At 56.1% G+C, this 13,280-nt stretch overlaps 1 protein-coding gene across 51 annotated transcripts in view; it reads left to right on the forward strand.

Annotated features, from left to right (window-relative positions):
• ADGRG1 (adhesion G protein-coupled receptor G1) overlaps positions 1-13,280 on the forward strand; it is a 55,017-nt gene that overhangs the window by 23,643 nt on the left and 18,094 nt on the right. For 12 of the 51 annotated variants that reach the window (XM_015126169.3, XM_077983307.1, XM_015126168.3 and 9 more), the window contains exons 2-10: positions 5,566-5,664; positions 6,204-6,626; positions 8,222-8,354; positions 9,008-9,155; positions 10,390-10,521; positions 10,863-10,979; positions 11,218-11,263; positions 11,506-11,609; positions 12,363-12,481. In XM_015126169.3, coding sequence (XP_014981655.2) covers positions 5,601-5,664; positions 6,204-6,626; positions 8,222-8,354; positions 9,008-9,155; positions 10,390-10,521; positions 10,863-10,979; positions 11,218-11,263; positions 11,506-11,609; positions 12,363-12,481 — 1,286 coding nt within the window. In that variant the 5' untranslated portion in view covers positions 5,566-5,600. 51 annotated transcript variants of the gene reach the window in all.

The raw sequence follows: 13,280 nt of genomic DNA on the forward strand, positions 1-13,280 counted from the left end.
CACTATGTATGCACGGGCACACACACTCATGCGCACACACACACGCACACTCATGCACACACACAGGCACACTCATGGACATACACACTCATGCACAGCCACACACACTCGTGCACACACACACTCATGCACGGGCACACACACTCGTGCACACCCACATGCCTGTGTAACTGGCAGGAGTTCATCCTCACCCTGCCCCCCCGATTCTCCCAGGCCAAATTCTTGCTTCCAAAGGCTCAGCAGCTCCGTGTTGTGCCCCAGCAGCCCACGGGAGAGCAGCTGCGGACGGGAGGGGAGCTGGGGCAGTGGAAGTTGAGCTGGGACCTTCCCATCTGCCTCTCCCAGCGAGGATCAATTTGAGGGGAAGTCCTCCAGGTGGGCAAGACTAGGCTGGAACCTGGAGATCGCCTCCGGGTCTCCCTCGTTCCTCCCTCCTTGACTCCCTTCCCACCCCGCCACCCCCCACCCGATGCCTGCCCTTCTCCTGATGTCTTTCAGGAGGCCCCTTCCAGGGCCCTGCTAAATGCTAGGGGAGCCACAGAGGAGCCTGATGGGTCCGCGTCACAGGGCAGGGAAGAGGCGGTGCTGGAACGCAGGCTGCCCTGGCCCCGAGTCCAGGCCCTGCCATCTAGCAGCTGAGGGATGCGTCGCTAGTCCCTCCCCTCTCTGACCATCTCTAAACCAGGGCTGCTGGTGCCTATCTCTGGTTCATAAGCCCCTGGTTCCCAAGCCTGCAGTGTGTTGATCAACGGGATGCTTGTTACAGCCAAGCTCCCAAGCCCACCCCATCGGACCCTCTGTGGGCCAGGACTGTGTATCTGCATTTTAGCTCACTCCCAGGGGGAGGTCTGAGCACCGGCAGGCTTGGGAGCCTCTGATGTGAGCATCTGTGGCAATGGGGGAGCGTGTCATGTTGAGGGTGGGTTGTGGGCCGGCAGGAACACGGGTTACTTTTGGCAAGGAATGGACGGGTAGCTGAGGCTTCATGGGGACGACTTGTCTCAGCTCGTCTCAAAGATGAGTGGAATGTCACAGGGCTAGGTGTTATCCAAGGCAAAGGGACAGCAAGGGGCAAAGGTCTGGGGATGGGATGCCTGTGCTCAGGGGCGGGCAGTGGCCGCTGTGTGTAAAGGGAAGAAGGAAGCAGTGGACGGCCAGCTTCGTGAGTCTTCCCGGCAGGAGACGGCAGAGAGGCGCCTGCCTGGGAAGGGTTAATCCCAGAGCCATCCAGGTCCTGTCCACTCAACTTCCACCTCCATCCTCCGAGGAAATGGGTTTTCCAGGAGCTTGGCCTGGGCAGCGGTGACTCGTGGCTCCACACGGAAGTGACTCAGGCCCCCTGGGAGAAAGTGAGCCGTGGGTCCCCCCTGCCCACCGTGCAGAGGGGCAGGGCTGAGCTAGGTCTGGAGCTGGAGCCCTGGGGGTGGGGCAGGGGATGGGCTGGGGGTGGGGTGGGGTCTCAGACAAACTCCGGCCATCCTCCACTCTGTTGGGTCCTTGGGGAACCCCATGATGTGGCCCCCATTGTGTCAGGTTGGACCGGCCTGTTCTGTCCTGTGTGTGTTTACGGAAGGTCTGAAGTCAAGGGCGGCTGCTCTGGAAGCTGGGGGTGGCAGCGGCTTCCCTGGGCCTCAGCCCCAGCACCCTCTCTCCCAGGCTGGATTCTCTGTGCTACTCCCCATTCTCCTCTCCTTCCCTTTGGGGGGATTCTAAAGCCAGGGGGTTGGAAAGGATGTACGTCTCCGGGGCCTTTACCAATGCCAGCTCTACAAGGAGGGGGAGGCTTGGCACCATGCCCATGTGATCTCAGAACACACAGCCTTCCCCAGCCTCAGTGTCTGCATCTGTAAAATGGTAGCAGTGGGACCGGCATCACAGGGTGGTTCTGAGGGTTTGGTGTGATACCACGGACGTCGCCACTGACATTATCATTGTGGGGATGTTGCTAGAATGCCCCCTGCTCAGCTACTCCCTCTAGCTCTGTGTGAGCCAAGGCAAGGCCCTCGCCTGTGGGGCCGTGCTTGGTACTGAGCGCCTGATGGCTGAGGCCCTGTAGCGCTGGGCTTCTGCAGCTCCAGAGGCAGAGACAGGTCAGGTCCCAGGGGTCTGTGCGGAGACTCATGCTACATCCCTGGTGCCTGGGTGGGTGGTGGGCAGCTGGCAGCTGTGCGTGTGGGGGGCAGACCTGGAGGGGTGGCATAGGCAGGGATGAAGGAAGGGCGCTAAGCAGACAAGCGGGACAGTGCCCCCTGGCCCCATCTGCGTGGCGACTTCCTTGTCCCCAGCCCAGCTCTCCTGCCCCAGTGGGCGTCTGGAGGAGGGAAGTTTTCTGGGTGGGGTTTCGGCCTTCCATTGCACTCTCCCGGAAAGGAAGCTTCATGCTCTAAGAATTTCCCCTCAAGGTGCTCCGGTGGGTGAGCTGGCTGCTGGGGGCCGCAAGGAAGAGAGGGAAACAGGGAGGAGGGGCCTGTGACAGGCCCAGGGGCTGAGCTATTTCGAAAGTAGAGCTACTTAGCTGAGACTCACGGCGCCTGCCTCTAAGCCCTTTACAGGCATCAATTCTTTAATTCTCACAATGACCTTTGAGGTGAGCTTGATTTCTTTATTCTTCTTTACAAGTGAGGAAAGCGAGGCCCAGAGAGGGTGAGTAACTAGCCCAAGGACACACAGCTAGTGAGGGAGTCAGGATTTGAACCCAGGCAGTCTGGCTCTAGAGTCTACCCCTTAGGTTAAAGGAAGCCAGGCAGCCCCTCCCCATCAAGCCTAAAGCATGTTGATGGAGCCAGAGCTGTCCACCTTGGAGTAGTTGTTCAAACAGCTGAGGTGGAGTGGGGATGAGTCAGGAAGTGGTGGGGACAGTTGGTCCCTTGTGTGTGTTTGGATTTCTTCCATGGAACCCCATGTCACTTCACTTGTTTCCTACCAATGATGGGGAGCTCACTACCTGTACTCCCCTCCTTTACTCTCAAGGGCCAATCCAGGAGGGCTGAAGTGAGGCAGTGGTTCTGCTCTGTCCTTCAGCCATGCTACTGGTAGTGAAGGCTCACTTTGAAGGTCAGTAAGCCAGGGAGAGGCATGGATTCTGGCCAGTTCCTTCCTTGCTTGCTGTGTGACCTCAGTAGGTCACTGGCCCTCTTTGGGCCTTGGATTCAGATTCTCCAAATGATTTGTCAGCTTCGAGTTTACAGGTGGAGACTGGTGGTAGCAGTGAGGGGCTGCTTGGAGAAAGTGGCATTTGGACTGACAATCAGAGCGGGACAGCAACAGAGACTGACAGGAAGCAGAAGGAAAGAAGGGGTCTGGGAGTCCTTGTCCCCAGATGTTGGGTTTCCTTCCGCTGGTCGGAGGTGGCAGGAGGCAGTTTCAAAAGGAATCAAAATGCTTACAAATCACAACCTGGGAAATGGTGCCCTTCCCTAAAACACTTCCACATCCTTCTTCTCAAAGGGCCCTGTGATGCCACCAGGGCAAGATGCTGAGCCTATTTGACCTATGACTGAATTGACGAGGCCTGAGAAATTGAGGTTCCATTTCACATGGTGGGACACAGGGGATAGGCTCATGATCGAAGGGGCCAGGTTTATTTGAGGGAGGACTGGCCCAGGAAGGAGACACCGAGCTCCTGCCTGGGACACTCCTGCTTTTAATGCTGCTCTCAATTATTCGGTTCAAAAGCCACCTCTTCCTGAAAGTCCTCCTTGGTTTCTCTCAAACTCAGACTCCATGTGTGTTCTCTGGCTTGTGGCCCATGAGTGCCTCTGTCACTGTGGCCAGCTGCTGTGCCACACAGGATGAGGTTCTGTCTGTGTCTGTGGGCATCCAGCTCTGCCACAGGGCCAGCTGGCCATAGGGAGGGCCAAGCCTTCTGGCAACTCTACAAGTGCCAGGGCCACAGGTTCCCTGCCAGGCACTACAGTCCTGACCAGGCAGGGAAAGCCCCTGGCCTCAGGAGCATTTCTGGGCAAGTCATTTAACCACATGGGCCTCAGGTTCTCCATCTGTGCAATGGATCAATAGCAGTGCCCACTTCATTGGGCTGGAGTGAGAATCAGTGCAGATGTGGGGGTGGGACGGGTCAACACAGAGGCTGGCAGATAGTAGCCGCTCAGCTAATGGAGAGCTTGGGGGGTCAGATGTGCTCCGTCCTTGCCAGGGCGGGGCAATACCGAGTCCTTGTCCCCAGCAGAGACCCTGGTCCCTTTGCTGTTCCAGATGCTCCGGGCCCTGGGAACTGGCGCCCCCTGGTGGTCATGATAGGAAGCGCCCTTCCCCCTGGCTCCTGTAGAGGGCGTCGCGGATGCATCGATCCTTTAGTTCCTTCACTGTCCATCCCCACAGCCTTTATCCGGCAACCTCTGTACAACCAGGGCCTGCCCACAGAGATGGATCAGGTGCTCCCTGGCTGACCAAGGAGGAGGGAATGCACCGTCTCCCACTACCTGGAGGAGGCTAGAGGGGGTGGGAGGGGCTTCGGCCAGTGGTGGGAACCAAAGGAGGCTGGGACTGACACTGGAGGGAGTTGAGAAGGGCTTCCTGAAGGAGGTGTCCTCTGAGCTAGGTCTCAGGAATGATGATAGGGAGGTAGCTGGGGAGAACTCTGGGAACCCCCTTTTGTCTGTGTTCCCTCCGGGCCTGGAGGGGCAAGGTGGTGACGGTTCTAGGTAGAGCACTCACACCAGATTCTAGACAAGATCACACCGTCACTCTGGGTTCAAGAGGGAGGCACTATGATTAGCCCGATTTTGAGTGACTTACACAAGGTCCTGCAACAGGTAAAAGGTGGAACTGAGACTGGAACTAGTTGGACTCTGAAAGTCCGCCTTGGTTTCTCTCAAACTCAGATGGCAGCTGTGGCCAGCTGCTGTGCCACACAGGATGAGGTTCTGTCTGTGTTTGTGGGCATCCAGCTCTGCCACAGGGCTAGCTGGTCATAGGGAGGGCCAAGCCTTCTGGCAACTCTACAAGTGCCAGGGCCACAGGTTCCCTGCCAGGCACTACAGTCCTGACCAGGCAGGGAAAGCCCCTGGCCTTGGAAGCATTTTTGGGCAAGTCACTTAACCACATGGGCCTCAGGTTCTCCGTCTGTGCATCTTTTTTTTTTTTTTTTTTTTTAAAGCAGGGTGTCACTCTGTCACCCAGGCTGGAGTGCAGTGGCACAGTTATAGTTCACTGTAGCCTCGACCTCCTGGGCTCAAGTGATCCTTCCACCTCAGCCTCCCTAGTAGCTGGGACCACAGGCATGCACCGCCATGCCTGGCTAATTTTATTTATTGTAGAGATAGGGTCTCACTATGTTGCCCAGGCTGGTCTGAACTCCTGTGCTCAAGCGATCCACCTTTCTTGGCCTTCCAAAGTGCTGGGATTATAGACATGAGCCACCGCGCCTGGCCTCACTGCCTCTTGATGATCAGCTTCTGGCTGCACTGGAGAGGTCTATGGGCTGTTTCCACACTTGCCTCCTCACCTCACCTCCCACATCCATGCCACACTGGCCTCCTCTTCTGCAGGGCCAGCCCAACCGCCACACAGGCCACACTCCCAGCTAACACTCCTGGCCTTTTCCAGGTGGTGACTTCCAAGAGTGACTCTGTGGGAGGAAAATGACTGCCCAGTCGCTGCTGCAGACGACACTGTTCCTGCTGAGTCTGCTCTTCCTGGTCCAAGGCAAGTCTTCCCAGGGCTCCCCTGGGCTGTTGGAACTTATGTTAAAAAGTCCCTGTGCCTAGGGTGGCTGACGGCATACATGCTAACTCCTTTAGGCAGGTACATCTCAGCTAGTAGAGGGTACCTTGGAGAAAAGAAAAAGACACTCCTTTCTTCTGGCAGGTGCAGCCCCGCAGTGCACAGCTTAGGGTATGGAACCTGGATGGGGTCCTGGTCCCACTCACCTTTGCAGCCAGAGCATTCTTGTGCAGTGTACCACCTGCACAACCGTCTATGGCAGCCATGGCCTCATTAAATACTTCATTGCTGTTAAGAGTATGTTTTGCCTTTGAAATTACTATTTGTTTTCAGTTTCCTTGTTTTATAGTTTGATGCTGATAAGTTTTAAGCGGGAAAGACTAATACATTTTTGTAGACCCTTGGAATGTGTGTGAGTCTCAGGCTCCAAGTTCATATGTACTCAGCGTAGGTCCTGTCCCCTTCCATGCCTCTGGTCAGCCCCTGCCACAGGGTCCCATCTGCAGCCTCTGCCTCCTCAGGTGCCCACGGCAGGGGCCACAGGGAAGACTTTCGCTTCTGCAGCCAGCGGAACCAGACACACATTAGCAGCCTCCACTACAAATTCACGCCAGACCTGCGCATCTCCATCGAGAACTCCGAGGAGGCCCTCACAGTCCATGCCCCCTTCCCGGAAGCCCACCCTGCTTCCCGATCCTTCCCTCACCCCAGGGGCCTCTACCATTTCTGCCTCTACTGGGACCGACATGCTGGGAGATTGCATCTTCTCTATGGCAAGCATGACTTCTTGCTGAGTGACCAAGCCTCTAGCCTCCTCTGCTTCCAGCACCAGGAGGAGAGCCTGGCCCAGGGGCCCCCGCTGTTCGCCACTTCTGTCACCTCCTGGTGGAGCCCTCAGAACATCAGCCTGCCCAGTGCCTCCAACTTCACCTTCTCCTTCCACAGTAAGGCAAGAGGGAATAACTTCCAGGCAGAGGGAATAACTGGGCAGTGGTCTGGAGGCAAGGAAGGCAAAACGCAAAGTGGACTGGGCTCGCAATGTCAGATCAGGAAGCCTGAACTTTGCTCACAGGCACTGGGGAGCCAATGAAGGTATCTGAGGAGGGGAGGAGTGTGATCTAAGTGCTAGGATAACAGGCATGAACCACTGTGCTTGGCCCCACTGTCTCTTGATGGTCACTTTGTGGGCAGGCAGGGGTGAGGATGGAGGGGCAAGGGCCCATCCTGAGGCTGCAGAGAAGGTCTTGGTGAAGGAGGATGAGGTCTGAACAGGATGGGAGAGCAGAGACTGGAAAGGGACTGAAGATCAAGAGCCAGGGGAAAAATTCTTCCTCAGCATCAGTGTAGACTGTTTATTTCCTTTCACAGAGGAGGAAACTGGGGCACAGAGAGGCTGCCTAAAGCTGCACAGCTAGCCAATGGGAGAGCCAGGATTTGAACCCAGCAGCTGATTGGAGTGGGGTGGGGGTGAGGGGCGGAGCACGAGAGGTCAAAGGTCAGGAAAGCAGTGAGGCTGACTCTGAGGTCCAGAAGCTGCATCTTCCCCTTTGAGTGTGACAGGTTCCATGTGGCCACTGCCATTCAGCACCATTAAATGCTGAACGGTGGCCAGGAAAGGAGGAGCATCAGAAGCAGCTTGAAGGTTTACTGGGGGGTTTTCATGTCTTTCCAGCACCTCGAGTTTGAGGCAGGGCTTTCAGGGCTGGAGGGCACAGCACTTTGATTGTGTTAGTGTAACAGGCTAACTGACTATGTCCAGTGCAACTGGCAGGGCCAGGCCAATCAGTGGTCGGGGGGTCTCCACACGCCAGGCTGGGATTCTGCCCTGCAACCTGGGAGGATTTAGGCCAAAGTTGGTCCTAGTTGCAAATTGGCATTCTGAAGACCAGACTGAGCCTGGTCTTGTTTGACCTGTAGAGGGTTTTTAAAAAACATGGACCAGGGATTTCAAATCGCCTAAAACCCAGGCTTTCTGGGTTATGCGTTCAAAAGATGTGGCTACCCAGGGCCTGCCTTCCTCAGTGGCACAGAAAGTATACTCTCTAACCCCCAGTGTCTGTCTTCCTCATCTGACTCCCAGCTAATCCCTGGAGATACGTCAGTTGGCCGCCTTTGAGTGCAGGCTACCTGGGCAGAGGGGCCCGAGCCTGGAGTCAGGGAGGCTGGTGGGTGTGGAGTCCCAGGAACCACCACCAAACCACCAAGCCCCCCACATCCCTCCTAAGGAGGCCTGGCTGGACCCTCCCTGCTCCGTGTGTGTAGCTGAGGGCGCCTGCAGAGGGGGCTGAGCAAGGCGCATCCCACCCCATCCCACTGGGGCTGGCGTTGCTGGCGGGTTCTGTAAGACACAGCCCCCACAGGCTGGCCTCATCTGAGTGACCTTGGCAGAGTCCACTCTACTTCTTGGAGCCTCAGTTTCCCCTCTATAAAGTCAAGATCGAGGCATTCAGAGTCTTGTCAGGGTGGCAGGGGGCAGAATGGGAGGGTCCTGGGGCCTGAGTCAGCAGCCTCGGCGGGGGCCTGTCCACCCCTCCCCCAGGTCCTCCCCACACAGCTGCTCACAATGCCTCGGTGGACATGTGCGAGCTCAAAAGGGACCTCCAGCTGCTCAGCCAGTTCCTGAAGCATCCCCAGAAGGCCTCGAGGAGGCCCTCGGGCACCCCTGCCAGCCAGTAAGTGTGGCACCTGGGGCTGTGAGGGGAACCAGGAAGGCATCAGAGATCTGGACCTGGGCATGGCGGAGACCTGGAGCGGGGGGCCACTGCGAGGCCTTCCCTGGGACTGGAATGCTTCCTTGATTGATCTTTCCACCTTTTGGGAGTCAACACAAGCCCCCCAGGCTGAGCTCCTCTCCCGTCTGAGTCATTAACCAACATTGCATCCACCATCCCAAGCCCTCCTCCCTCACGTAAAGAAGGGACAGGTGGTCCATGGTACAGCCCAGCAGACCAAGGCTCAGAGATGGCAGAGCCGCTCTAAGGCCACGGAGTGGGTTGGCACAGGCAGAGCTGGGCCCGAATCCACAGTGCGGAGTCCCAGGACAGCCCCCACCACCCCATTGCTCTCCTTTCCTGTGGCTCCCAGGCCCCCCGCCTCCTTTGCCTGACCCCACCCCCAGCTCATTCTTTCTCTCCCTCATGCACACAGCTGCCTGCTTTTCTCTTTTGTCTGCTCTCCACTCTCTCCTGCCCACCCAGCCCCTCTCTCTGCCTCTGCCTCTGCCCCTTCCCTGTGTCTCTGTCTGAGTGTCTCCTCCTCCTGCCTCAGTCTCCCTGCTGGCCCAGCCCCCTCCCCACCATCACCGCTGCTTTCTCCTCCCTGCCAGGCAGTTGCAGAGCTTGGAATCGAAGCTGACCTCTGTGAGATTCATGGGGGACACGGTGTCCTTCGAGGAGGACCGGGTCAACGCCACGGTGTGGAAGCTCCAGCCCACAGCTGGCCTCCAGGACCTGCATATCCACTCCCGGCAGGAGGTCAGATGCGGGCTGGGCTGGGGCTGGCAGGAGGTGGGGGCTGTGAGCACTCCCTGAAGCTCAGTGCCCCTGCAGTCTCTCCCTGGGGCCTCCTGAGAAGGTTCCAGGCCCGAGGATAGCCATCCTCAGTCAGTAGCTCAACCGTGGGATTGAGGACCCTGCGTGGGCACAGCGGCAGGACCTGCTTCCTATACCAGTCTCCTGGGGCCACCCATGTGAACAGAAGAGCAGCCCCTAAACGCCTGTCCGTGCACCCCCTTTTTTTTTTCGAGACAAGGTCTTGCTCTGTCACCCAGGTTGGAGTACAGTGGGGTAATCATATCTCATTGCAGCCTCGAACTCCTGGTCTCAAGCAATCTTCCCACTCCAGCCTCGTGAGCAGCTGGGACTACAGGCTTGCCACCACACCTGGCTTGAAAAAATTCTTTGTAAGACCAGGTGCAGTGGCTCACTTCTGTAATCCCAGCACTTTGGGAGGCCGAGGCAGGCAGATCACTTGAGGTCAGGAGTTCGAGACCAGCCTGGCCAACATGGTGAAACCCTGTCTCTACTAAAAATACAAAAATTAGCTGGGCATGGTAGTATGTGCCTGTAATCCCAGCTACTCGGGAAGCTGAGGCAGGAGAATCGCTTGAACCCGGGAGGCAGAGGTTGCAGTGAGCCGAGATTATGCTACTGCACTATAGCCTGGGCAACAGAGCGAGACTCTGTCTCAAAAAATATTTTTTATTTTTGTAAAGACAGGGTCTTGCTATGTTGTCCAGGTTGGTCTTGGCTTCCTGGGTTCAAGCAGTCCTCCCGCCTTAGCCTCCCAAAGTGCTGGGATTACAGGCGTAAGCCACTACACCCAGCCACACCCCCGTATTGAGACTGCTCCCTGAGTGGCTATGGTTAGCTGGGAACCACCCACACCGCCCACATGGCCATCCCCCACTTGGCTGCTGTAGGCAGAGCTGGCATCTGAAGCCCCAGACAACAGAACAGAACCACGTGGTTCTCCCAGGGCTATTTGCCCTGGAGTCCTGGATTCTAACCACAAGACTCCCCAGCCAGAGCTGGTAGCAAGGAAGAGAGGGATGAGGAGGGCTGTCATGAGTCAGGCTTGACTTCCTGAAGAAATAGGCTTAGAAGTGGCGGTGTCAAGGAAGGGATGGATGGGGGTGTGTGTGTGCTGGGGCGGGGGGCACGGATCTGGGGATCCACATTTGGCTGAGCCCTGAAGGGACCTCTGCAGCAGGAGCAGAGCGAGATCTTGGAGTACTCGGTGCTGCTGCCTCGAACACTCTTCCAGAGGACGAAAGGCCGGAGAGGGGAGGCTGAGAAGAGACTCCTCCTGGTGGACTTCAGCAGCCAAGCCCTGTTCCAGGTATGGAGTCCTCATGCCTCCCAGGAGAAAGCAGATTTTTTCTGACAGAGGTGGAAAGAAGGCGTGCAGATGAGCTCCTTCCTCTGGGAGTCAAAGCCTTTCCTTGTAAAGTTAGAAATTGCACTGCAATGTACAAATCTCCCTGTGAGAGGGCTAAGCAATGTTCTTCTGACTATGGTGTAAATGACTACACGGGCAAAATTGGTTCCAGAGGGAGATGCAGCATCTCAAGGCAATGTGCTGGGAGAGAGAGTTATCTAGAGAGAGTAAGGGGCTTCTGGGCCCTTCTTCTCAGCCCTGAACTCCCTCCCTACGCTCTTCCCCTAACCCCATGTATCTAGGACAAGAATTCCAGCCAAGTCCTGGGTGAGAAGGTCTTGGGGATTGTGGTGCAGAATACCAAAGTAGCCAACCTCACGGAGCCCGTGGTGCTCACCTTCCAGCACCAGCCACAGCCGGTGAGTGGGGACCAGCCATCGAGGGGACAAGCGCCCCTCGGCCATATCGCCCTTTCCTCTCCCTCCCTCCAGACTCATTTGTCTTTATAACGAAACGATTGCCTGATTGAGGGCTCCAGCCAGTCAGGTCCAAATGGGGCAGGTGGTGGCTTGACTGTGTTCTAGGCTTCCTCTGCCTGGCCCGTAAAGCAGGGGGGAGTGTAACAGAAGCCACTCTCCTTCTTTCTTGTCCCTACAGAAGAATGTGACTCTGCAATGTGTATTCTGGGTTGAAGACCCGACATGTGAGTATGCAGGGGTCTCAGGGCTGGACAAGTATCTGAAAGAGAAATGGAGTCCTGGGGGGTGGTGGAGGTGGGGTTAATCACCGAGGGCTTCCTGGAGAAAGGTGGACTTTGAAGAGAGAGCAATAGCAGGCTATGAGTAGGCCGGGCGGAAGAATGACACAGTCGTGCTTTTGGGGGTGGGCACAGTGGGGTCCTGGAGGACTGGACTTGATTGGAGCCCCATGCCGTCCCCTCCTCAGTGAGCAACCCGGGGCGTTGGAGCAGTGCTGGGTGTGAGACCGTCAGGAGAGAAACCCAAACATCCTGCTTCTGCAACCACTTGACCTACTTTGCAGTGTTGATGGTGAGGGTCCCCGCTCCCGCCCTGCACTCACGCCCCAGGCCGTGTGCTTGTTCTGTGCAAGCACTTTTCATATATTAAGTCATTTATTCCTCATAACAGCTCTCCAACGTAGCTTCTATTGTTGTCCCATTTTATAGATGAGGAAATGGAGGCTCAGAGAGGTTAAGCAATTTACCCATGGCCACCAGCTAGTCAGTGAAAGAGCTGGTTCGTACAGACCCTGCTCTTTATTCCCAAATTTTGGTGTGTGCTAAAATGCAGATTCCTGGCCCTCACCTGGAGTTCTGATTTGGCAGTGCTGGGGCCAGGAGTGTTTCTAATGATGCCCCTGAGGTGGCCTCTAGTACCCCCAACACTGCAGAATTCATGCTCCCAGGACTGCAGGATTCTGCCTGTGGGTATCCACCTGGGGCTTGAACACCCCTGGGTGTGGGAATCTGGTTACCTCACAGGAAACCTATTCCCATGTTCAATGTTGTAGAAGAATCATCAGTGCCAGGACAGAATAGGGGTTCTCTCATGAAAGGTTCTTGGCCTCTGTGGGTCAGGAAGCCCCTTGAGAATGTGGTCAAATCGAAAGACGCCCCCACTCCAGAAATATGCATTCATGGGACACATTCTGCTCAGTTGGGAGAGGGGGTTCTTAGGCTTCTGAGGCCCACCAGGGGCCCCAGGTTAGCCCCTCATGCAGGGCAAGCCTCCAGGTTGGGTGGGGGACATGGAGGCCAGCCCTCATCTGTCTCCTGGGGCCAGGTCTCCTCGGTGGAGGTGGATGCCGTGCACAAGCACTACCTGAGCCTTCTCTCCTACGTGGGATGTGTCGTCTCTGCCCTGGCCTGTGTCGTCACCATTGCCGCCTACCTCTGCTCCAGGTGAGGCCTGAAAGGGGTGGGACAGGGGAGGGGACCCTCCATTGCACACACCTCCGCCAGGGCACCACACACACCTCTGGTCGTGGCCCACCCGCATGACTTGGAACTGTGTGTGTGGTTAGGGGAGCTGTGGCGGGTACAGCATGCTGACCCCTAGTGGCCATATCTCCTCCTCAGATCTGTGGTGTTTGGATAACATAGCATTTACAAATTTTAACTGTCAACATTTTATTTATTTATTTATTTATTTATTTATTAATTTTTTTTTTTATTTTTTGTGAGACAGAGCCTTGCTCTGTCACCCAGGCTGGAGTGCAGTAGCACGATCTTGGCTCACTGCAACCTCTGCCTCCCGAGTTCAAGTGATTCTCCTGTCTCAGCCTCCTGAGTAGTTGGGACTACCGGTGCCCGCCACCATGCCCGGCTAACCTGTGTATTTTTAGTAGAGATGGGGTTTCACTATGTTGCTCAGGCTGGTCTCAAACTCCTGACCTCAAGTGATCTACCCACCTCAGCCCCCCGAAGTGCTGGGATTACAGGCAAGAGTCACTGCACCCGGCTAATTGTCAACATTTAAAATTGAGGGAGTCCCCCTAAGAATCTGTTTCTTTCTTAGAGTAAGACAGGAAAGCAAACCAAAAAATTTAAAAAAGGAAAGAATCTTCATTTCTGCCTTTGAATAAGCAGATTTGTGGGAGCACTGGGTGGACAGAATAATATCAAAGCGATAATGATCATTCTTAACATGTGTGTCCAACTTCCCACGTGCCATGCACTGTTCTAAGTGTTTTGCATGTGT

This window comes from Macaca mulatta, chromosome 20 (genome assembly GCF_049350105.2).
Source record: "Macaca mulatta isolate MMU2019108-1 chromosome 20, T2T-MMU8v2.0, whole genome shotgun sequence".
NCBI classification, from domain to species: domain Eukaryota; kingdom Metazoa; phylum Chordata; class Mammalia; order Primates; family Cercopithecidae; genus Macaca; species Macaca mulatta.